The 27,500-nt window shown below is 48.1% G+C and overlaps 1 protein-coding gene across 2 annotated transcripts in view; it reads left to right on the top strand.

Annotated features, from left to right (window-relative positions):
• The window catches only part of LOC115124585 (voltage-gated potassium channel subunit beta-1), a 218,241-nt gene that overhangs the window by 39,073 nt on the left and 151,668 nt on the right, over positions 1-27,500 (top strand). Inside the window, exon 1 of one of the 2 annotated variants that reach the window (XM_065000553.1) lies at positions 9,631-13,371. The exons of the other annotated variant lie outside the window; for it this stretch is intronic. Within the exon in view, the coding sequence (XP_064856625.1) occupies positions 13,172-13,371 (200 nt within the window). The 5' untranslated portion in view covers positions 9,631-13,171. Of the gene's footprint in view, positions 1-9,630; positions 13,372-27,500 lie in introns of those variants that run through there. 2 annotated transcript variants of the gene reach the window in all.

The following is a 27,500-nucleotide window of genomic DNA, read 5'->3' as shown; positions in this document are numbered from 1 at the left end:
TGTTCTACTATCTGAACTACAGAGGACCATGTTCTACTAACTGAACTACAGAGGACCATGTTCTACTAACTGGACTACAGAGGACCATGTTCTACTAACTGAACTACAGAGGACCATGCTCTACTAACTAAACTACAGAACACCATACTCTACTAACTGGACTACAGAGGACCATGTTCTACTAACTGAACTACAGAGGACTGTGTTCTACTAACTGAACTACAGAGGACCATGTTCTACTATCTGAACTACAGAGGACCATGTTCTACTAACTGAACTACAGAGGACCGTGTTCTACTAACTGAACTACAGAGGACCATGTTCTACTATCTGAACTACAGAGGACCGTGTTCTACTAACTGAACTACAGAGGACCGTGTTCTACTAACTGAACTACAGAGGACCATGTTCTACTATCTGAACTACAGAGGACCGTGTTCTACTAACTGAACTACAGAGGACCATGTTCTACTAACTGGACTACAGAGGACCATGTTCTACTAACTGAACTACAGAGGACCATGTTCTACTAACTGACCTACAGAGGACCATGTTCTACTATCTGAACTACAGAGGACCGTGTTCTACTAACTGAACTACAGAGGACCATGTTCTACTAACTGAACTACAGAGGACCATGTTCTACTATCTGAACTACAGAGGACCATGTTCTACTAACTGAACTACAGAGGACCATGTTCTACTATCTGAACTACAGAGGACCATGTTCTACTAACTGAACTACAGAGGACCATGTTCTACTAACTGAACTACAGAGGACCATGTTCTACTATCTGAACTACAGAGGACCATGTTCTACTAACTGAACTACAGAGGACCGTGTTCTACTAACTGAACTACAGAGGACCATGTTCTACTAACTGGACTACAGAGGACCATGTTCTACTAACTGAACTACAGAGGACCATGTTCTACTAACTGACCTACAGAGGACCATGTTCTACTAACTGGACTACAGAGGACCATGTTCTACTAACTGAACTACAGAGGACCGTGTTCTACTAACTGAACTACAGAGGACCATGTTCTACTAACTGGACTACAGAGGACCATGTTCTACTAACTGAACTACAGAGGACCATGTTCTACTAACTGACCTACAGAGGACCGTGTTCTACTAACTGAACTACAGAGGACTGTGTTCTACTAACTGAACTACAGAGGACCATGTTCTACTAACTGGACTACAGAGGACCATGTTCTACTAACTGAACTACAGAGGACCGTGTTCTACTAACTGAACTACAGAGGACCATGTTCTACTATCTGAACTACAGAGGACCATGTTCTACTAACTACAGAGGACCATGCTCTACTAACTGAACTACAGAGGGCCATGTTCTACTAACTGAACTACAGAGGACCATGTTCTACTAACTGAACTACAGAGGACCATGTTCTACTATCTGAACTACAGAGGACCATGTTCTACCAACTACAGAGGACCATGTTCTACTAACTGAACTACAGAGGACCATGCTCTACTAACTGACCTACAGAGGACCGTGTTCTACTAACTGACCTACAGAGGACCATGTTCTACTAACTGACCTACAGAGGACCATGTTCTACTAACTGACCTACAGAGGACCATGTTCTACTAACTATAGAGGACCATGTTCTACTAACTGAACTACAGAGGACCATGTTCTACTAACTGAACTACAGAGGACCATGTTCTACTAACTGAACTACAGAGGACCATGTTCTACTAACTGACCTACAGAGGACCATGTTCTACTAACTATAGAGGACCATGTTCTACTCACTGAACTACAGAAGACCATGTTCTACTAACTGACCTACAGAGGACCATGTTCTACTAACTACAGAGGACCATGTTCTACTAACTACAGAGGACCATGTTCTACTAACTGCAGAGGACCATGTTCTACTAACTGCAGAGGACCACATTGCTAATGTGGATGGAGTTCCTGCCCCTTTCAGTTTTTCATGTGATTAATCTCTTTTCTGAAAAAGGCCAGTTTCAAATCATGTTCAATAAGTTATGGTCTGCTGTTTGTGCAAGCTTTCATTCTAGCCAAGGACTAAGGAGGTGGAGGTGGAGGAGGAGGAGGGGGAGGGGAGGTGGAGGAGGAGGAGGACGAGGAGGAGGAGGAGGACGAGGAGGAGGAGGATGAGGAGGATGAGGAGGAGGAAGTGGAGGGGGAGGGGGAGAGGAGGGGGAAGTTTAGGAGGAGGGGGAGGTGGAGGAGGAGGAGGGGGAGGTGGAGGAGGAGGATGAAGAAGGGAGGAAGTGAGGGAAGGGAGGAGGTGGAAGTGGAGGAGGGGGAGTAGAAGGAGGGAGGAGGGGGAGTAGGAGGAGGGGGAGGAAGTGGAGGAGGGGGAGGAGGAGGAGGAGGAGGAGGAGGAAGGGGAGGAGGAGGTTGGGGGGAGGAGGAGGTGGAGGAGGAGGTTGGAGGGGGAGGAGGTGGAGGTGGACAAGGGGGAGGATCAGGAGGAGGGGAAGGACGAGGAAGGCAGGAGGAAGGCAGGAGGAATGGTAGGAGGGGTTATTTGCTGGTGTGGGGTGAAGTGGATGATTGCACAAATGACAGTATTGCTACACAGTTGACTCCTGATGAGTCCAATCTATGTTCCAATGTGCAGTTCATCAGTCCTACACCCAAAACATTCACTTTTATTTAACTGGGTATCTGTGAGCTCTGGTTTATCTGTGAGCTCTGGTTTATCTGTGAGCTCTGGTTAATCTGTGAACTCTGGTTAACTGTGAGTGCTGATTTATCTGTGAGCTCTAGTTATCTGTGAGCTCTGGTTTATCTATGAGTGCTGGTTTATCTGTGAGCTCTGGTTAACTGTGAGCTCTGGTTTATCTATGAGTGCTGGTTTATCTGTGAGTGCTGGTTTATCTGTGAGCTCTGGTTTATCTATGAGTGCTGGTTTATCTGTGAGCTCTGGTTAACTGTGAGTGCTGGTTTATCTGTGAGCTCTAGTTATCTGTGATCGCTGGTTATCTGTGAGTGCTGGTTTATCTGTGAGCTCTGGTCAACTGTGAGTGCTGGTTTATCTGTGAGCGCTGGTTAACTGTGAGTGCTGGTTTATCTGTGAGCTCTGGTTAATCTGTGAGTTCTGGTTATTTGTGAGCTCTGGTTTAGTGCACTCATTGACAGCAGTCCCAGAAAAGCAGCAGTCTGTATTTAGGTGTGAGTTGAGAGATGTAGGTTGAGGGTTGCTATTTTGAGGCGATGTGCGTTAAAAATGTGGAGTGGTGTGTGTGTGTGTGTGTGTGCGTGCTTGCGTGTGTGTGTGTCAAAACAGTAGTGATGTGTGTGTGTGTGAATACAATAGTAATGTGTGTGTAGTGTGTGTGTGTGCATCATGAAGCATGAAAGTGTGTGTGTGTGTGTGTGTGTGTGTGGACTGTCTAATTCAGAGGTAGCTAGTTCTCCTGTGTTGTTGAGGGCCAAACTCTGTCTACTGCCTCAGGGTCAGTGAGCAGAAAACTTTCTCTTTGAACAAACAATCAAACAGCTGACATTTACTCTGCTGACACACACACACACACGCACGCACGCACGCACGCACGCACGCACGCACGCACGCACGCAAACACACACACACACACACACACACACACACACACACACACACACACACACACACACACACACACACACACACACACACACACACACACACACACACACACACACACACACACACACACACACACACACACACATATATACACACACACACACGCACACGCACGCATGCACACACACACACACACACGCACGCACACACACGCACGCACACGCACGCACACACACACACACACCCACTTTCATGCTTCATGATGCATAAAATGGAAAACACATTACTATTGTATTCACACACACACATCACTACTGTTTTGACACACACACACACACACGCACACACATACATACACACACACGCACGCACACACACACACACACACTACACACACACACACACACACACACACACACACACACACACACACACACACACACACACACACACACACACACACACACACACATTGAAACACAAAGACATAAGATGCTTCATCTCCCTCCGTTTGGCTTGACACACCCAAACTAAATGACTGGGGAGCAGACGGATGGAGTCATACGTTAAAAACGCGTACAGTCACATGTCACAGTCACCCATCCCCCCTTCACACACACTCTCTCACACACACACACACACACACACACACACACACACACACACACACACACACACACACACACACACACACACACACACACACACACACACACACACACACACACACACAGTCACCCGTCCCCCCTTCACACACACTCTCACACAAACGCCAAACCACTAACACATTTTTCTCAATCGGGAACAAGCTTTTTTAAAATCTGTGTTGAAATGTATCTATAGCAGAACAGTAATGATCAAATGCTCAAAATACATTTTCAGGACTTTTTCTTTTTCTTAGATCACCTCATCGGTTAATACAAACATTAAATACAAATGTCATTGGCAAATATTAAATACAAATGTCATCGGTAAACATAAACATTGAAAAGCCTCTACAGGATCGGTGGGTCCCCCGTTGAGTTGAGCAGTTGAGCTAACATAGGCTAATGTGATTAGCATGAGATTGTAAGGAACAAGAACATTTCCCAGGACATAGACATATCTGATATTGTCACTGTCCAATTTACAGTGAAATAATACCATGTTATTGTTTGAGGACAGAGCACCGTTATGAACTTGAAAATGTATTAAAAACCAATTAGGCACATTTGGGTAATCTTGATACAACATTTTAAACAGAAATGCAATGGTTCATTGGATCAGTCTAAAATGTTGCACATTCTCACCAGCTATTTCCCCATACACTGCTACCAGCTATTACCATATATGCTGCTACCAGCTATTTCCCCATACACTGCTACCAGCTATTTCCCCATACACTGCTACCAGCTATTACCATATATGCTGCTACCAGCTATTACCATATATTCTGCTACCAGCTATTTCCCCATACACTGCTACCAGCTATTTCCCCATACACTGCTACCAGCTATTACCATATACACTGCTACCAGCTATTTCCCCATACACTGCTACCAGCTATTACCATATACACTGCTACCAGCTATTACCATATACACTGCTACCAGCTATTTCCCCATACACTGCTACCAGCTATTACCATATACACTGCTACCAGCTATTACCATATATGCTGCTACCAGCTATTTCCCCATACACTGCTACCAGCTATTACCATATATGCTGCTACCAGCTATTTCCCCATACACTGCTACCAGCTATTTCCCCATACACTGCTACCAGCTATTTCCTCATACACTGCTACCAGCTATTTCCTCATACACTGCTACCAGCTATTACCATATACACTGCTACCAGCTATTTCCTCATACACTGCTACCAGCTATTTCCTCATACACTGCTACCAGCTATTACCATATATACTGCTACCAGCTATTTCCCCATACACTGCTACCAGCTATTTCCCCATACACTGCTACCAGCTATTTCCCCAAACACTGTTACCAGCTATTTCCCCAAACACTGTTACCAGCTATTTCCCCATACACTGTTACCAGCTATTTCCCCATACACTGTTACCAGCTATTTCCCCATACACTGCTACCAGCTATTTCCCCATACACTGCTACCAGCTATTTCCCCATACACTGCTACCAGCTATTTCCTCATACACTGCTACCAGCTATTTCCCCATACACTGCTACCAGCTATTACCATATATGCTGCTACCAGCTATTTCCCCATACACTGCTACCAGCTATTTCCCCATACACACTGCTACCAGCTATTATCATCATACACTGCTACCAGCTATTACCATATATACTGCTACCAGCTATTTCCCCATACATTGCTACCAGCTATTTCCCCATACACTGCTACCAGCTATTACCATATACATTGCTACCAGCTATTTCCCCATACACTGTTACCAGCTATTTCCCCATACACTGTTACCAGCTATTTCCCCATACACTGCTACCAGCTATTTCCCCATACACTGCTACCAGCTATTTCCCCATACACTGCTACCAGCTATTTCCTCATACACTGCTACCAGCTATTTCCCCATACACTGCTACCAGCTATTACCATATATGCTGCTACCAGCTATTTCCCCATACACTGCTACCAGCTATTTCCCCATACACTGCTACCAGCTATTACCATATATACTGCTACCAGCTATTTCCCCATACATTGCTACCAGCTATTTCCCCATACACTGCTACCAGCTATTACCATATACATTGCTACCAGCTATTTCCCCATACACTGCTACCAGCTATTTCCCCATACACGGCTACCAGCTATTTCCTCATACACTGCTACCAGCTATTTCCTCATACACTGCTACCAGCTATTTCCTCATACACTGCTACCAGATATTACCATATACACTGCTACCAGCTATTACCATATATACTGCTACCAGCTATTTCCCCATACACTGCTACCAGCTATTTCCTCATACACTGCTACCAGCTATTTCCTCATACACTGCTACCAGCTATTACCATATATACTGCTACCAGCTATTACCATATACACTGCTACCAGATATTACCATATATGCTGCTACCAGCTATTTCCTCATACACTGCTACCAGCTATTTCCTCATACACTGCTACCAGCTATTACCATATACACTGCTACCAGCTATTACCATATATACTGCTACCAGCTATTTCCCCATACACTGCTACCAGCTATTTCCTCATACACTGCTACCAGCTATTACCATATATGCTGCTACCAGCTATTTCCTCATACACTGCTACCAGCTATTTCCTCATACACTGCTACCAGCTATTTCCTCATACACTGCTACCAGCTATTACCATATACACTGCTACCAGCTATTACCATATATGCTGCTACCAGCTATTTCCTCATACACTGCTACCAGCTATTACCATATATGCTGCTACCAGCTATTTCCTCATACACTGCTACCAGCTATTTCCTCATACACTGCTACCAGCTATTACCAAATATTCTGCTACCAGCTATTTCCCCATACACTGCTACCAGATATTACCATATATGCTGCTACCAGCTATTTCCCCATACACTGCTACCAGCTATTTCCCCAAACACTGCTACCAGCTATTACCATATACACTGCTACCAGCTATTTCCCCATACACTGCTACCAGCTATTACCATATATGCTGCTACCAGCTATTTCCTCATACACTGCTACCAGCTATTTCCCCATACACTGCTACCAGCTATTTCCTCATACACTGCTACCAGCTATTTCCTCATACACTGCTACCAGCTATTACCATATATGCTGCTACCAGCTATTTCCCCATACACTGCACAGAGGCAACCACATTGTTAACAATAATTGTTTGTCCCCTATATGACATACGAGATAACAACCAACACCATCTCCTCATCCTCCTTCCACCATTTCAACCACCCCGTTCCAATTGATTCCCATAGTCCCCCCATCCCCTAGGTACACTCCAAGATACTTAAAACCTATCGTATACCATTCCAACCCCCCTGGGCAAAGCCGTGATCCCTCCAGACCATTTCCCAATCTGTAGAGCACTACTCCCCCCCCCCCCCCCCCCAATTTACCTTTGCCGAGTATATTCCCCCTAAACCGATCAAACTATTCACCTCACCTCATCAAACTATTGATTTTTTCACTGGAATAACTACATCATCAGCATAGGCTGAGAGACAAATATGAGGAATATCCCCTGAAAGGTACATCCCTTCAATGCTACTTCTAATGCTATTTAGTGGTGGCTCTCTAGCAATGGTATATAATATTCCCGACAACGAACACCCCTGCCTAATACCTCGACACACTTTTTAAAGGAGCACTCAAGCCACTTTCAATACACTTTCAATGTCACCATAAATCACCCTGATCATGGCAATAAAACCAGAGCTGAAACCAAATGCCACAAAGATGCACCATAAGAATTGAAGTTCAATTCGGACAAATTCCTTTTCCTGATCAATTGAAATTAGACCAGCATCCATCCCGATAGCCCTAGAGACGTCCAAAATATGCAGAATCAGGGACATGTTATCCTCTATCTGCCTGCTGGGAACACAGTAGGACTGATCTGTATGTATGATTTAACCTATCACATCCCTCAGCTTGGTGGACAAAGCCTTGAACAGGATCTTATAATCAGTGCACATTAAGGCCACCGGCCTCCAGTTCTTCACATCCACAGGGTCACCATTTTTGGGCAGTAGGTTGAGGTGGACTGCCCTTCTGCAGCTTATCGGTAGTAACCCTCCGGTCAAACTATCGTTAACTACTGCTAGCCAATCCTCTCCCATTATAGCCCCCCAAAAAAGACTTTAAAAAGTCAACAGGAAGCCCATCAATGTCCTTCCATTTTCCATGCATTTGAATTCAGTGTATAGCTCCTGCAAAGACAATGGTGGCTCTAGTTCAACCTGAGCATCTGCAGCCACCTGTGGGAGCCAATCAAGGAACTGCTGTGTCACTGTTTTATCCTCTTTGTACTCACACTTCTAATTCCACTTGTAGAGCTCAGTATAGAACTCTACTGTCCTCTTTCTAATTCCACTGGTAGAGCTCAGTATAGAACTCTACTGTCCTCTATCTAATTCCACTTGGGCTAGTGAGCTCCTGTCCAACAGCTGATTTGAGGCAATGATTCTTCTTTGTCCATTCCTTTTCTCTAAAATATGAATGAGGCATCCATTTCAGAGATTCCCTGAAACAGACGCGCCACAAGTCCTCAACTGGCAGCATCATTAAATAGTACCCGCAAAACACCAGTCAAAACGTCAACAGTGAAGAGGCGACTCCGGGATGCTGGCCTTCTAGGCAGAGTTCCTCTGTCCAGTCTCAACATCAACAGTGAAGAGGCGACTCCGGGATGCTGGCCTTCTAGGCAGAGTTCCTCTGTCCAGTCTCAACATCAACAGTGAAGAGGCGACTCCGGGATGCTGGCCTTCTAGGCAGAGCTCCTCTGTCCAGTCTCAACATCAACAGTGAAGAGGCGACTCCGGGATGCTGGCCTTCTAGGCAGAGTTACAAAGAACAAGCCATATCTCTGTCCAGTGTCTGTGTTCTTTTGCCCATCTTAATATTGCATTTTTATCAGCCGGTCTGAGATATGACTTTTTCTTTGCAACTCTGCCTAGAAGGCCAGCATCACAGGATTCGCCTCTTCACTGTTGATGTTGAGACTGGACAGAGGAGCTCTGAGTGAGAGCACTAGGCAGAGAGAGAGAGAGAGAGAAAGTTAGAGAGAGAGAGCAAGAGAGAGAGAGAGAGAGAGGAGTGGAGAGAGAGAGTTAGAGAAAGAGAGAGAGCACTAGGCAGAGAGAGAGAGAAAGAGAGAAAGGTGGAGAGAGAGAGAGTTAGAGAAAGAGAGAGAGCACTAGGCAGAGAGAGAGAGTTAGAGAAAGAGAGAGAGCGAAAGTTAGAGAGAGAGAGAGAGGGTGGAGAGAGAGTTAGAAAGAGAGAGAGCACTAGGCAGAGAGAGAGAGAGAGAAAGGTGGAGAGAGAGAGTTAGAGAAAGTTAGAGAGAGCACTAGGCAGAGAGAGAGAGTTAGAGAAAGAGAGAGAGCACTAGGCAGAGAGTCAGAGAAAGAGAGAGAGCACTAGGCAGAGAAAGAGAGTCAGAGAAAGAGAGAGAGCACTAGGCAGAGAGAGAGAGTCAGAGAAAGAGAGAGAGCACTAGGCAGAGAGTCAGAGAAAGAGAGAGAGCACTAGGAAGAGTCAGAGAAAGAGAGAGAGCACTAGAAAGAGAGTCAGAGAAAGAGAGAGAGCACTAGGCAGAGAAAGAGAGTCAGAGAAAGAGAGAGAGCACTAGGCAGAGAGTCAGAGAAAGAGAGAGAGCACTAGGCAGAGAAAGAGAGTCAGAGAAAGAGAGAGAGCACTAGGCAGAGAGAGAGAGTCAGAGAAAGAGAGAGAGCACTAGGCAGAGAGTCAGAGAAAGAGAGAGAGCACTAGGAAGAGTCAGAGAAAGAGAGAGAGCACTAGAAAGAGAGTCAGAGAAAGAGAGAGAGCACTAGGCAGAGAAAGAGAGTCAGAGAAAGAGAGAGCACTAGGCAGAGAAAGAGAGAGAGCACTAGGCAGAGAGTCAGAGAAAGAGAGAGAGCACTAGGCAGAGAGTCAGAGAAAGAGAGAGAGCACTAGGCAGAGAGTCAGAGAAAGAGAGAGAGCACTAGAAAGAGTCAGAGAAAGAGAGAGAGCACTAGGCAGAGAGAGAGAGAAAGAGAGAAAGGTGGAGAGAGAGAGAGTTAGAGAAAGAGAGAGAGCACTAGGCAGAGAGAGAGAGTTAGAGAAAGAGAGAGAGCGAAAGTTAGAGAGAGAGAGAGGGGGGTGGAGAGAGAGTTAGAAAGAGAGAGAGCACTAGGCAGAGAGAGAGAGAGAGAAAGGTGGAGAGAGAGAGAGTTAGAGAAAGTTAGAGAGAGCACTAGGCAGAGAGAGAGAGTTAGAGAAAGAGAGAGAGCACTAGGCAGAGAGTCAGAGAAAGAGAGAGAGCACTAGGCAGAGAAAGAGAGTCAGAGAAAGAGAGAGAGCACTAGGCAGAGAGAGAGAGTCAGAGAAAGAGAGAGAGCACTAGGCAGAGAGTCAGAGAAAGAGAGAGAGCACTAGGAAGAGTCAGAGAAAGAGAGAGAGCACTAGAAAGAGAGTCAGAGAAAGAGAGAGAGCACTAGGCAGAGAAAGAGAGTCAGAGAAAGAGAGAGAGCACTAGGCAGAGAGTCAGAGAAAGAGAGAGAGCACTAGGCAGAGAAAGAGAGTCAGAGAAAGAGAGAGAGCACTAGGCAGAGAGAGAGAGTCAGAGAAAGAGAGAGAGCACTAGGCAGAGAGTCAGAGAAAGAGAGAGAGCACTAGGAAGAGTCAGAGAAAGAGAGAGAGCACTAGAAAGAGAGTCAGAGAAAGAGAGAGAGCACTAGGCAGAGAAAGAGAGTCAGAGAAAGAGAGAGCACTAGGCAGAGAAAGAGAGAGAGCACTAGGCAGAGAGTCAGAGAAAGAGAGAGAGCACTAGGCAGAGAGTCAGAGAAAGAGAGAGAGCACTAGGCAGAGAGTCAGAGAAAGAGAGAGAGCACTAGAAAGAGTCAGAGAAAGAGAGAGAGCACTAGAAAGAGTCAGAGAAAGAGAGAGCAGAGAGTCAGAGAAAGAGAGAGAGAGCACTAGGCAGAGTCAGAGAAAGAGAGAGAGCACTAGAAAGAGAGTAAGAGAAAGAGAGAGAGCACTAGGCAGAGAGAGATAGTTTATCAAAATGTATATACCACAAGAAAAGGGCAACCAGTGAAGAACAAACACCACTGTAAATACAACCCTTGTTTATGTTTATTTGTTTTCCCTTTTGTACTTGAACTCTTTGCACATAATATGAAATGTCTTTATTCTTTTGGAACCTTGTGAGTGTAATGTTCACTGTTTATTTTTGATTCTTTATTTCACTTTTGTTTATTATCTATTTCACTTGCTTTTGCAATGTAAACACATGTTTCCCATTCCAATAAAGCCCTTAAATTGAAATGAACTGAATTGAGAGAGAGAGAGAGAGAGAGAGAGAGAGAGAGAGCACCAGACAGAGAGTGCTATGCAGAGAGATGGAGACAGAGAGAGAGCAAGAGAGAGAGGGAGAGAGAGAGAGAGCACCAGGCAGAGAGTGCTATGCAGAGAGATGGAGACAGAGAGAGAGCAAGAGAGAGAGGGAGCGAGAGAGAGAGAGAGCACCAGACAGAGAGTGCTATGCAGAGAGATGGAAACAGAGAGAGAGCAAGAGAGAGAGGGAGAGAGAGAGAGAGCACCAGACAGAGAGTGCTATGCAGAGAGATGGAGACAGAGAGAGAGCAAGAGAGAGAGGGAGAGAGAGAGAGAGCACCAGACAGAGAGTGCTATGCAGAGAGATGGAGAGAGAGAGAGAGAGAGAGAGAGAGAGAGAGAGGGAGCGAGAGAGAGAGAGAGAGAGCACCAGACAGAGAGTGCTATGCAGAGAGATGGAGACAGAGAGAGAGAGAGAGAGAGAGAGAGAGAGAGAGAGCACCAGACAGAGAGTGCTATGCAGAGAGATGGAGACAGAGAGAGAGCAAGAGGGAGAGGGAGCGAGAGAGAGAGAGCGCTGCATGCTACTCACTGCCCGGCAGGAGCACCAGAGGAGATGGAGCTATAGTGCTGAGAACGAAAGAAAAGAAGGGCAGAGTGACGAAGATAAAGATAATATAAGAAAAGAAAGGGAAGAGGGGAATCTGGGGCAGATGCACATTAGTGACAGACATTAACATCGGCAGGCTGGAGCAAGAGAACGTGAAAGAGGCTAGGAGAATAACACATCATAAGAAGAGAAGAAGCGTGAGAGCTGAACGCTGTGAAGGATGACAGAGCACCAGTCCTGAGATCAACCCTCATCCTTCCCCCTCTCCTCACCCCTCATCTGACCCCATCCCCCCATCCTCCCTCTCTCTCTCTGTGGTTAGACAAGACATGATGACCGGTCCTGACCAGATTCCACTCTCATCGCATCCTTGTGGAACCACTTCACCTCCTCTGGACTTCTTCTCAGCATTCTGACTGGCACTCTTCTGACCACTTTCACATATTCTCTCCAGGAGAAGACAGGAAGGAATACCGTATTCTCTCCAGGAGAAGACAGGAAGGAAGACCGTATTCTCTCCAGGAGAAGACAGGAAGGAAGACCGTATTCTCTCCAAGAGAAGACAGGAAGGAATACCGTATTCTCTCCGGGAGAAGACAGAAAGGAAGACCGTATTCTCTCCAGGAGAAGACAGGAAGGAATACCGTATTCTTTCCAAGAGAAGACAAGTAGGGGAAGTTTGTCATCTCCTTCCTGTGAGGACTGACCTTTTCTCTTCATAGGGAAGATAAGGACCGACCACATCGAGAAGACTTCCAGTTCACTGAGGCACAAAACAACAACAACAACAACACTGAGAAAGAAACAACATATTAAACAGGGAAAGAAGACAGGACATTCTAACATCAACAGGTAATTTCAACAAGAGATCAAGACATTTTAAAACTTTATCTCAGTCTCTCTCTATTCATCCACTTCTCTTGGACTCTCTGTCCTGAAAATTTCTCTGCGAGGGTGAGTCGGTCCATCCAGCCCAGCCATGCAGGTGTCTATAGCCTGTACGGACCCCCACATGAAACGTGGAAATGGGGATCACAAGAATGCCACCAGCCCGGGGAATGCAGCTCGGGCCAAGTTCAGAACCGTGGCCATCATAGCACGTAGCTTTGGGGCGTTCGCACCCCGACACCACATCTCCCTCAAAGAGTCTACAGGGAAACTGACCGGCATGAAATACAGGTGAGTGTGTGTGTGAGTGCGTGAGTGTGTGAGTGTGTGTGTCTGTGTGCTTGTGTGTGTGTGTGTGTGTGTGTGTGTGTGTGAGAGAGAGAGTATGTGGCTGAAGTTGGGGGTTAGCATAGTGTGTGTTGTATCATTAACGCAGTCAATTCAATTCAATTCAAGGGCTTTATTGGCATAGGAAACATGTGTTAACATTGCCAAAGCAAGTGAGGTAGATAATATATAAAGTGAAATAAACAATAAAAATTAACAGTAAACATTACACATACAGAAGTTTCAAAACAATAAAGACATTACAAATGTCATATATATATATATATATATATATATATATATATATATATATATATATACAGTGTTGTAGAAATGGTTAAAGTACACAAGGGAAAATAAATAAGCATAAATATAGGTTGTTTTTACAATGGTGTTTGTTCTTCACTGATTGACCTTTTCTTGAGGCAACAGGTCACACATCTTGCTGCTGTGATGTCACACTGAGATATTTCACCCAGTAGATATTTGAGATAATCAAAATTGGATTTTTTTACTCTCTGTTTAGGGTCAAATAGCATTCTAGTTTGCTCAGTTTTTTTGTTAATTCTTTCCCATGTGTCCAGTAGTTATCTTTTAGTTTTCTCATGATTTGGTTTGAAGGACTGTTGGAAGGACAGTTTAAGGACTGTTTGAATGTTAGTTTGAAGGACTGCTGGAAGGACAGTTTAAGGACTGTTGGAAGGACTGTTTGAAGGACTGCTGGAAGGATAGTTTAAGGACTGTTGGAAGGACTGTTTGAAGGACTGTTGTAAGGACTGTTGTAAGGACTGTTTGAAGGACTGTTGTAAGGACTGTTGGAAGGACTGTTGGAAGGACAGTTGGAAGGACTGTTGGAAGGACTCTTGTAAGGACAGTTGGAAGGACTGTTGGAAGGACCGTTGGAAGGACCGTTTGAAGGACCGTTGGAAGGACTGTTGGAAGGACTGTTTGAAGGACTGTTGGAAGGACTGTTGGAAGGACAGTTGGAAGGACCGTTGGAAGGACCGTTGGAAGGACCGTTTGAAGGACTGTTGGAAGGACAGTTGGAAGGACTGCTTGAAGGACTGTTGGAAAGACTGTTGGAAGGACTGTTGGAAGGACTTTTGGAAGGACTGTTGGAAGGACTGTTGGAAGGACTTTTGGAAGGACTGTTGGAAGGACAGTTGGAAGGACTGTTGGAAGGACAGTTGGAAGGACTGTTGGAAGGACTGTTGGAAGGACAGTGGAAGGACTATTGGAAGGACAGTTTGAAGGACTGTTGGAAGGACAGTTGGAAGGACAGTGGAAGGACAGTTGGAAGGACTGTTTGAAGGACAGTTGGAAGGACTGTTTGAAGGACAGTTGGAAGGACTATTGGAAGGACAGTTTGAAGGACTGTTTGAAGGACTGTTGGAAGGACTGTTGGAAGGACAGTGGAAGGACAGTTGGAAGGACTGTTTGAAGGACAGTTGGAAGGACTGTTTGAAGGACAGTTGGAAGGACTGTTGGAAGGACAGTTTAAGGACTGTTTGAAGGACTGTTGGAAGGACCGTTTCGACCAGTTTCTCACCGCTGGAAAATAATCCTTCTGACCTGGAAATTATTATGTGGATTACAGTTAATGGATATTCTTATAAGGGTTGATACATTCTGTTGTGCAGGGAAATTCTCTGGAACAAAGAGTGATCAAATTAAGATAGCACACCTGTAGATAGCACACCTGTGTCATGCACTTAACCCTAATTCGCTTCAGGGGATCTGTACTACTTTGGCTGACCCTGTAAAACAACCCACTTATCTGGTGACATAAACTTTTTTTTTTATCCTTTATTTAACCAGGTAAGTCAGTTAAGAACATATTCTTATTTTCAATGACGGCCTGTTCAGGGGAAGAACGACAGATTTGCACCTTGTCAGCTCGGGGGTTTGAACTTGCAACCTTCCGGTTACTAGTCCAACGCTCTAACCACTAGGCTACCTTGCCACCTCTACGCTCTAACCACTAGGCTACCCTGCCGCCTCTACGCTCTAACCACTAGGCTACCCTGCCGCCTCTACGCTCTAACCACTAGGCTACCTACCTCCTCTACACTCTAACCACTAGGCCACCCTGCCACCTCTACACTCTAACCACTAGGCTACCTACCTCCTCTACACTCTAACCACTAGGCTACCTACCACCTCTACACTCTAACCACTAGGCTACCTGCCTCCTCTACACTCTAACCACTAGGCCACCCTGCCGCCTCTACGCTCTAACCACTAGGCTACCTACCACCTCTACACTCTAACCACTAGGCTACCTGCCTCCTCTACACTCTAACCACTAGGCTACCCTGCCACCTCTACACTCTAACCACTAGGCTGCCTGCCACCTCTACACTCTAACCACTAGGCTGCCTGCCACCTCTACACTCTAACCACTAGGCTACCTGCCACCTCTACACTCTAACCACTAGGCTACCTACCACCTCTACACTCTAACCACTAGGCTACCCTGCCTCCTCTACACTCTAACCACTAGGCTACCTGCCTCCTCTACACTCTAACCACTAGGCTACCCTGCCGCCTCTACACTCTAACCACTAGGCTACCTACCTCCTCTACACTCTAACCACTAGGCTACCTGCCACCTCTACACTCTAACCACTAGGCTACCTACCTCCTCTACGCTCTAACCACTAGGCTACCTGCCTCCTCTACACTCTAACCACTAGGCTACCTACCTCCTCTACACTCTAACCACTAGGCTACCTACCTCCTCTACACTCTAACCACTAGGCTACCTGCCACCTCTACACTCTAAACCACTAGGCTACCTACCTCCACTACGCTCTAACCACTAGGCTACCTGCCTCCTCTACACTCTAACCACTAGGCTACCTGCCTCCTCTACGCTGTAACCACTAGGCTACCCTGCCACCTCTACACTCTAACCACTAGGCTGCCTGCCACCTCTACACTAACCACTAGGCTACCTACCTCCTCTACACTCTAACCACTAGGCTACCTGCCACCTCTACACTCTAACCACTAGGCTATCTGCCTCCTCTACACTCTAACCACTAGGCTACCTGCCTCCTCTACACTCTAACCACTAGGCTACCCTGCCCCCTCTACACTCTAACCACTAGGCTACCCTGCCACCTCTACACTCTAACCACTAGGCTACCTGCCTCCTCTACACTCTAACCACTAGGCTACCTGCCTCCTCTACACTCTAACCACTAGGCTACCTGCCTCCTCTACGCTCTAACCACTAGGCTAACCTGTCACCTCTACACTCTAACCACTAGGCTACCCTGCCTCCTCTACACTCTAACCACTAGGCTAACCTGCCACCTCTACACTCTAACCACTAGGCTACCTACCACCTCTACAATCTAACCACTAGGCTACCCTGCCACCTCTACACTCTAACCACTAGGCTACCTACCTCCTCTACACTCTAACCACTAGGCTACCCTGCCGCCTCTACGCTCTAACCACTAGGCTACCCTGCCGCCTCTACGCTCTAACCACTAGGCTACCTGCCTCCTCTACACTCTAACCACTAGGCTACCTGCCTCCTCTACACTCTAACCACTAGGCTACCTGCCACCTCTACACTCTAACCACTAGGCTACCTGCCTCCTCTACACTCTAACCACTAGGTTACCCTGCCACCTCTAAACTCTAACCACTAGGCTACCCTGCCGCCTCTACACTCTAACCACTAGGTTACCCTGCCACCTCTAAACTCTAACCACTAGGCTACCCTGCCGCCTCTACACTCTAACCACTAGGCTACCTGCCACCTCTACACTCTAACCACTAGGCTACCTGCCTCCTCTACACTCTAACCACTAGGCTACCTGCCACCTCTACACTCTAACCACTAGGCTACCTGCCTCCTCTACACTCTAACCACTAGGCTACCTGCCTCCTCTACACTCTAACCACTAGGCTACCTGCCTCCTCTACACTCTAACCACTAGGCTACCTGCCTCCTCTACACTCTAACCACTAGGCTACCTGCCTCCTCTACACTCTAACCACTAGGCTACCTGCCTCCTCTACACTCTAACCACTAGGCTACCCTGCCGTCTCTACGCTCTAACCACTAGGCTACCTACCTCCTCTACACTCTAACCACTAGGCTACCTACCACCTCTACACTCTAACCACTAGGCTACCTGCCTCCTCTACACTCTAACCACTAGGCTACCTACCTCCTCTACACTCTAACCACTAGGCTACCTGCCACCTCTACACTCTAACCACTAGGCTACCTACCTCCTCTACACTCTAACCACTAGGCTACCTGCCACCTCTACACTCTAACCACTAGGCTACCTACCTCCTCTACACTCTAACCACTAGGCTACCTACCACCTCTACACTCTAACCACTAGGCTACCTACCTCCTCTACACTCTAACCACTAGGCTACCTACCTCCTCTACACTCTAACCACTAGGCTACCTACCACCTCTACACTCTAACCACTAGGCTACCTGCCTCCTCTACACTCTAACCACTAGGCTACCTGCCTCCTCTACACTCTAACCACTAGGCTACCTGCCTCCTCTACACTCTAACCACTAGGCTACCTGCCTCCTCTACGCTCTAACCACTAGGCTAACCTGCCACCTCTACACTCTAACCACTAGGCTACCCTGCCTCCTCTACACTCTAACCACTAGGCTAACCTGCCACCTCTACACTCTAACCACTAGGCTACCTACCACCTCTACACTCTAACCACTAGGCTAACCTGCCACCTCTACACTCTAACCACTAGGCTACCTACCACCTCTACACTCTAACCACTAGGCTACCCTGCCACCTCTACACTCTAACCACTAAGCTACCTACCTCCTCTACACTCTAACCACTAGGCTACCCTGCCGCCTCTACACTCTAACCACTAGGCTACCCTGCCGCCTCTACACTCTAACCACTAGGCTACCCTGCCGCCTCTACACTCTAACCACTAGGCTAACCAACCACTAGGCTACCTGCCTCCTCTACACTCTAACCACTAGGCTACCTGCCTCCTCTACACTCTAACCACTAGGCTACCTGCCACCTCTACACTCTAACCACTAGGCTACCTGCCTCCTCTACACTCCAACCACTAGGCTACCTGCCACCTCTACACTCTAACCACTAGGCTACCTGCCTCCTCTACACTCTAACCACTAGGCTACCTGCCACCTCTACACTCTAACCACTAGGCTACCTGCCTCCTCTACACTCTAACCACTAGGCTACCTGCCACCTCTACACTCTAACCACTAGGCTACCTGCCTCCTCTACACTCTAACCACTAGGCTACCTGCCTCCTCTACACTCTAACCACTAGGCTACCTGCCTCTCACTCTAACTAGGCTACCACCAGGCTACCTGCCTCTACACTCTAACCACTAGGCTACCTGCCTCCTCTACACTCTAACCACTAGGCTACCTGCCTCCTCTACACTCTAACCACTAGGCTACCTGCCTCCTCTACACTCTAACCACTAGGCTACCTGCCTCCTCTACCTCTAACCAACCACTAGGCTACCTGCCTCCTCTACACTCTAACCACTAGGCTACCTGCCTCCTCTACACTCTAACCACTAGGCTACCTGCCTCCTCTACACTCTAACCACTAGGCTACCTGCCTCCTCTACACTCTAACCACTAGGCTACCTGCCTCCTCTACACTCTAACCACTAGGCTACCTGCCTCCTCTACACTCTAACCACTAGGCTACCTGCCTCCTCTAGGCTACCTGCCTCCTCTACACTCTAACCACTAGGCTACCTGCCTCCTCTACACTCTAACCACTAGGCTACCTGCCTCCTCTACACTCTAACCACTAGGCTACCTGCCTCCTCTACACTCTAACCACTAGGCTACCTGCCTCTCTACACTCTAACCACTAGGCTACCTGCCTCCTCTACACTCTAACCACTAGGCTACCTGCCTCCTCTACACTCTAACCACTAGGCTACCTGCCTCCTCTACACTCTAACCACTAGGCTACCTGCCCACCTCTACACTCTAACCACTAGGCTACCTGCCTCCTCTACACTCTAACCACTAGGCTACCTGCCTCCTCACACTCTACACTCTACCTGCCTCCTCTACACTCTAACCACTAGGCTACCTGCCTCCTCTACACTCTAACCACTAGGCTACCTGCCTCCTCTACACTCTAACCACTAGGCTACCTACCTACCTCTCTACACTCTAACCACTAGGCTACCTGCCTCCTCTACACTCTAACCACTAGGCTACCTGCCACCTCTACCACTACTACCTCCTCAACACCAACCACTAGGCTACCTGCCACCTCTACACTCTAACCACTAGGCTACCTACCTCCTCTACACTCTAACCACTAGGCTACCTGCCACCTCTACACTCTAACCACTAGGCTACCTGCCTCCTCTACGCTCTAACCACTAGGCTACCTACCACCTGCCACCTCTACACTCTAACCACTAGGCTACCTGCCACCTCTGCCTCCACTAGGCTACCTACCTCCTCTAAACCACTAGGCTACCTGCCTCCTCTACACTCTAACCACTAGGCTACCTGCCTCCTCTACACTCTAACCACTAGGCTACCCTGCCACCTCTACACTCTAACCACTAGGCTGCCTGCCACCTCTACACTCTAACCACTAGGCTACCTGCCACCTCTACACTCTAACCACTAGGCTACCTGCCTCCTCTACACTCTAACCACTAGGCTACCCTGCCACCTCTACACTCTAACCACTAGGCTACCCTGCCACCTCTACACTCTAACCACTAGGCTACCTGCCACCTCTACACTCTAACCACTAGGCTACCTGCCTCCTCTAACCACTAGGCTACCTGCCACCTCTACACTCTAACCACTAGGCTACCTGCCTCCTCTACACTCTAACCACTAGGCTACCTGCCACCTCTACACTCTAACCACTAGGCTACCTGCCACCTCTACACTCTAACCACTAGGCTACCTGCCTCCTCTACACTCTAACCACTAGGCTACCTGCCACCTCTACACTCTAACCACTAGGCTACCTGCCTCCTCTACACTCTAACCACTAGGCTACCTGCCTCCTCTACACTCTAACCACTAGGCTACCTGCCTCCCTACACTCTAACCACTAGGCTACCTAACCAACCACTAGGCTACCTGCCTCCTCTACACTCTAACCACTAGGCTACCCTGCCGCCTTACGCCCTAACCACTAGGCTACCTACCTCCTCTACACTCTAACCACTAGGCTACCTACCACCTCTACACTCTAAGCACTAGGCTACCTGCCTCCTCTACACTCTAACCACTAGGCTACCTACCACCTCTACACTCTAACCACTAGGCTACCTACCTCCTCTACACTCTAACCACTAGGCTACCTGCCACATCTACACTCTAACCACTAGGCTACCTACCTCCTCTACGCTCTAACCACTAGGCTACCTGCCTCCTCTACACTCTAACCACTAGGCTACCTGCCTCCTCTACGCTGTAACCACTAGGCTACCCTGCCAGCTCTACACTCTAACCACTAGGCTGCCTGCCACCTCTACACTCTAACCACTAGGCTACCTACCTCCTCTACACTCTAACCACTAGGCTACCTGCCACCTCTACACTCTAACCACTAGGCTACCTACCTCCTCTACACTCTAACCACTAGGCTACCTACCACCTCTACACTCTAACCACTAGGCTACCTACCTCCTCAACACTCTAACCACTAGGCTACCTGCCACCTCTACACTCTAACCACTAGGCTACCTACCTCCTCTACGCTCTAACCACTAGGCTACCTGCCTCCTCTACACTCTAACCACTAGGCTACCTGCCTCCTCTACGCTGTAACCACTAGGCTACCCTGCCACCTCTACACTCTAACCACTAGGCTGCCTGCCACCTCTACACTCTAACCACTAGGCTACCTGCCTCCTCTACACTCTAACCACTAGGCTACCTGCCTCCTCTACACTCTAACCACTAGGTTACCCTGCCACCTCTACACTCTAACCACTAGGCTACCCTGCCGCCTCTACACTCTAACCACTAGGCTACCTGCCACCTCTACACTCTAACCACTAGGCTACCTGCCTCCTCTACACTCTAACCACTAGGCTACCTGCCACCTCTACACTCTAACCACTAGGCTACCTGCCTCCTCTACACTCTAACCACTAGGCTACCTGCCACCTCTACACTCTAACCACTAGGCTACCTGCCACCTCTACACTCTAACCACTAGGCTACCTGCCTCCTCTACACTCTAACCACTAGGCTACCTGCCACCTCTACACTCTAACCACTAGGCTACCTGCCTCCTCTACACTCTAACCACTAGGCTACCTGCCTCCTCTACACTCTAACCACTAGGCTACCTGCCTCCTCTACACTCTAACCACTAGGCTACCTGCCTCCTCTACACTCTAACCACTAGGCTACCTGCCTCCTCTACACTCTAACCACTAGGCTACCCTGCCGCCTCTACGCTCTAACCACTAGGCTACCTACCTCCTCTACACTCTAACCACTAGGCTACCTACCACCTCTACACTCTAAGCACTAGGCTACCTGCCTCCTCTACACTCTAACCACTAGGCTACCTACCACCTCTACACTCTAACCACTAGGCTACCTACCTCCTCTACACTCTAACCACTAGGCTACCTGCCACATCTACACTCTAACCACTAGGCTACCTACCTCCTCTACGCTCTAACCACTAGGCTACCTGCCTCCTCTACACTCTAACCACTAGGCTACCTGCCTCCTCTACGCTGTAACCACTAGGCTACCCTGCCACCTCTACACTCTAACCACTAGGCTGCCTGCCACCTCTACACTCTAACCACTAGGCTACCTACCTCCTCTACACTCTAACCACTAGGCTACCTGCCACCTCTACACTCTAACCACTAGGCTACCTGCCTCCTCTACACTCTAACCACTAGGCTACCTGCCTCCTCTACACTCTAACCACTAGGCTACCCTGCCCCCTCTACACTCTAACCACTAGGCTACCCTGCCGCCTCTACACTCTAACCACTAGGCTACCTGCCTCCTCTACACTCTAACCACTAGGCTACCTGCCTCCTCTACACTCTAACCAATAGGCTACCTGCCTCCTCTACGCTCTAACCACTAGGCTACCTGCCTCCTCTACACTCTAACCACTAGGCTACCTACCTCCTCTACACTCTAACCACTAGGCTACCTGCCACCTCTACACTCTAACCACTAGGCTACCTACCTCCTCTACACTCTAACCACTAGGCTACCTACCACCTCTACACTCTAACCACTAGGCTACCTGCCTCCTCTACGCTGTAACCACCAGGCTACCCTGCCACCTCTACACTCTAACCACTAGGCTGCCTGCCACCTCTACACTCTAACCACTAGGCTACCTGCCTCCTCTACACTCTAACCACTAGGCTACCTGCCTCCTCTACACTCTAACCACTAGGTTACCCTGCCACCTCTACACTCTAACCACTAGGCTACCCTGCCGCCTCTACACTCTAACCACTAGGCTACCTGCCACCTCTACACTCTAACCACTAGGCTACCTGCCTCCTCTACACTCTAACCACTAGGCTACCTGCCACCTCTACACTCTAACCACTAGGCTACCTGCCTCCTCTACACTCTAACCACTAGGCTACCTGCCACCTCTACACTCTAACCACTAGGCTACCTGCCACCTCTACACTCTAACCACTAGGCTACCTGCCTCCTCTACACTCTAACCACTAGGCTACCTGCCACCTCTACACTCTAACCACTAGGCTACCTGCCTCCTCTACACTCTAACCACTAGGCTACCTGCCTCCTCTACACTCTAACCACTAGGCTACCTGCCTCCTCTACACTCTAACCACTAGGCTACCTGCCTCCTCTACACTCTAACCACTAGGCTACCTGCCTCCTCTACACTCTAACCACTAGGCTACCTGCCTCCTCTACACTCTAACCACTAGGCTACCGTGCCGCCTCTACGCTCTAACCACTAGGCTACCTACCTCCTCTACACTCTAACCACTAGGCTACCTACCACCTCTACACTCTAACCACTAGGCTACCTGCCTCCTCTACACTCTAACCACTAGGCTACCTACCTCCTCTACACTCTAACCACTAGGCTACCTGCCACCTCTACACTCTAACCACTAGGCTACCTACCTCCTCTACACTCTAACCACTAGGCTACCTGCCACCTCTACACTCTAACCACTAGGCTACCTACCTCCTCTACGCTCTAACCACTAGGCTACCTGCCTCCTCTACACTCTAACCACTAGGCTACCTGCCTCCTCTACGCTGTAACCACTAGGCTACCCTGCCACCTCTACACTCTAACCACTAGGCTGCCTGCCACCTCTACACTCTAACCACTAGGCTACCTACCTCCTCTACACTCTAACCACTAGGCTACCTGCCACCTCTACACTCTAACCACTAGGCTACCTGCCTCCTCTACACTCTAACCACTAGGCTACCTGCCTCCTCTACACTCTAACCACTAGGCTACCCTGCCCCCTCTACACTCTAACCACTAGGCTACCCTGCCGCCTCTACACTCTAACCACTAGGCTACCTGCCTCCTCTACACTCTAACCACTAGGCTACCTGCCTCCTCTACACTCTAACCAATAGGCTACCTGCCTCCTCTACGCTCTAACCACTAGGCTAACCTGCCACCTCTACACTCTAACCACTAGGCTACCCTGCCTCCTCTACACTCTAACCACTAGGCTAACCTGCCACCTCTACACTCTAACCACTAGGCTACCTACCACCTCTACACTCTAACCACTAGGCTACCCTGCCACCTCTACACTCTAACCACTAGGCTACCTACCTCCTCTACACTCTAACCACTAGGCTACCCTGCCGCCTCTACACTCTAACCACTAGGCTACCCTGCCGCCTCTACGCTCTAACCACTAGGCTACCTGCCTCCTCTACACTCTAACCACTAGGCTACCTGCCTCCTCTACGCTCTAACCACTAGGCTAACCTGCCACCTCTACACTCTAACCACTAGGTTACCTGCCTCCTCTACACTCTAACCACTAGGCTACCTGCCTCCTCTACACTCTAACCACTAGGCTACCTGCCTCCTCTACGCTCTAACCACTAGGCTAACCTGCCACCTCTACACTCTAACCACTAGGCTACCCTGCCTCCTCTACACTCTAACCACTAGGCTAACCTGCCACCTCTACACTCTAACCACTAGGCTACCTACCACCTCTACACTCTAACCACTAGGCTACCCTGCCACCTCTACACTCTAACCACTAGGCTACCTACCACCTCTACACTCTAACCACTAGGCTACCCTGCCACCTCTACACTCTAACCACTAGGCTACCTACCTCCTCTACACTCTAACCACTAGGCTACCCTGCCGCCTCTACACTCTAACCACTAGGCTACCCTGCCACCTCTACACTCTAACCACTAGGCTACCTACCTCCTCTACACTCTAACCACTAGGCTACCCTGCCGCCTCTACACTCTAACCACTAGGCTACCTACCTCCTCTACACTCTAACCACTAGGCTACCTGCCACCTCTACACTCTAACCACTAGGCTACCTGCCTCCTCTACACTCTAACCACTAGGCTACCTGCCTCCTCTACACTCTAACCACTAGGCTACCCTGCCCCCTCTACACTCTAACCACTAGGCTACCCTGCCGCCTCTACACTCTAACCACTAGGCTACCTGCCTCCTCTACACTCTAACCACTAGGCTACCTGCCTCCTCTACACTCTAACCAATAGGCTACCTGCCTCCTCTACGCTCTAACCACTAGGCTAACCTGCCACCTCTACACTCTAACCACTAGGCTACCCTGCCTCCTCTACACTCTAACCACTAGGCTAACCTGCCACCTCTACACTCTAACCACTAGGCTACCTACCACCTCTACACTCTAACCACTAGGCTACCCTGCCACCTCTACACTCTAACCACTAGGCTACCTACCTCCTCTACACTCTAACCACTAGGCTACCCCTGCCGCCTCTACACTCTAACCACTAGGCTACCCTGCCGCCTCTACGCCTAACCACTAGGCTACCTGCCTCCTCTACACTCTAACCACTAGGCTACCTGCCTCCTCTACGCTCTAACCACTAGGCTAACCTGCCACCTCTACACTCTAACCACTAGGTTACCTGCCTCCTCTACACTCTAACCACTAGGCTACCTGCCTCCTCTACACTCTAACCACTAGGCTACCTGCCTCCTCTACGCTCTAACCACTAGGCTAACCTGCCACCTCTACACTCTAACCACTAGGCTACCCTGCCTCCTCTACACTCTAACCACTAGGCTAACCTGCCACCTCTACACTCTAACCACTAGGCTACCTACCACCTCTACACTCTAACCACTAGGCTACCCTGCCACCTCTACACTCTAACCACTAGGCTACCTACCTCCTCTACACTCTAACCACTAGGCTACCCTGCCGCCTCTACACTCTAACCACTAGGCTACCCTGCCGCCTCTACGCTCTAACCACTAGGCTACCCTGCCGCCCCAAAACTACCACACTACCGGTCAGAGGTTTTACAACATCTACTCATTCAAGGATTTTTCTTTATTTTGTACTATTTTCTACATTGTAGAATAATAGTGAAGATATCAAAACTATGAAAAACACATATGGAATCATATAGTAACCAAAAAAGTGTTAAACAAATCAAAATATATTTTATATTTGAGATTCTTCAAATAGCCACCCTTTGCCTTGATGACAGTTTTGCACACTCTTGGCATTCTCTAAACCAGCTTCATGATTAGTCACCTGGAATGATTTTCAGTTAACTGGTGTGCCTTGTTAAAAGTTAATTTGTGGAATTTCTTTCCTTCTTAATGTGTTTGAGCCAATCAATTGTGTTGTGACAAGGTAAGGGGGATATATAGAAGATAGCCCTATTTGGTAAAAGACCAAGTCCATATTATGGCAAGAACAGCCCAATCTGCAAAGTGAAATGACAGTCCATCATTGCTTAGGTCAGTCAATATGGAAAATTTCAAAAACGTTGAACGTTTCTTCAAGTGCAGTCGCAAAAACCATCAGGCGCTATGATGAAACTGGCTCTCATGAGGACCGCCACAGGAATGAAGACCCAGAGTTACCTCTTCTGCAGAGGATCAGTTCATTAGAGTTACCTGGCTCTCATGAGAACTGCCACAGGAATGGAGGAGGCAGAGTTACCTATTCTGCAGAGGATCAGTTCATTAGAGTTACTAGCCTCAGAAATTGCAGCCAAAATAAATGCTTCACAGAGTTCAAGTAACAGACACATCTCAACATCAGCTGTTCAGAGGAGACTGTATGAATCAGACCTTCAGAGTCGAATTTCTTCAAAGAAACCAATACTAAAGGACACCAATAAGAAGAAGAGACTTGCTTGGGCCAAGAAACACGAGCAATGGACATTTGACAGGTGGGAATTTGTCTTTTGGTCTGGAGTCCAAATTTGAGATTTTTGGTTCCAACCACCGTGTCTTTGTGAGACGCGGTGTGGGTGAACACATGATCTCCGCATGTGTGGTTCACACCGTGAAGCATGGAGGAGGAGGTGTGATTGAATGGGGTTGCTTTGCGGTTGACACTGTCTGTGATTTATTAAGAACTCAAGGCACACTTAACCAGCACGGCTACCACAGCATTCTGCAGCGATACGCCATACCATCTGGTTTGCACTTAGTGGGACTATCATTTGTTTTTCAACAGGACAATGACCCAACACACCTCCAGTCTGTGTAAGGGCTATTTGACCAAGAAGGAGAGTGATGGAGTGCTGCATCAGGTGACCTGGCCTCCACAATCTCCCGACCTCAATCAAATTGAGATGAATTGCGATGAGTTGGACCGCAGAGGGAAGGTAAAGCAGCCAACAAGTGCTCAGTATATGTGGGAAAAGCATTCCAGGTGAAGCTGGTTGAGAGAATGCCAAGAGTGTACAAAGCTGTCATCAAGGCAATGGGTGGCTATTTGAAGAATCTCAAATATAAAATATATTTTGATTAGTTTAACACTTTTTTAGTACTGCATGATTCCATATGTGTTATTTCATAGACTTGATGTC

Source organism: Oncorhynchus nerka, linkage group LG14, assembly GCF_034236695.1.
Source record: "Oncorhynchus nerka isolate Pitt River linkage group LG14, Oner_Uvic_2.0, whole genome shotgun sequence".
NCBI lineage: Eukaryota > Metazoa > Chordata > Actinopteri > Salmoniformes > Salmonidae > Oncorhynchus > Oncorhynchus nerka.
Note: the sequence above shows the minus strand (reverse complement) of the source record. Positions and strands in the feature narration are given on the sequence as shown.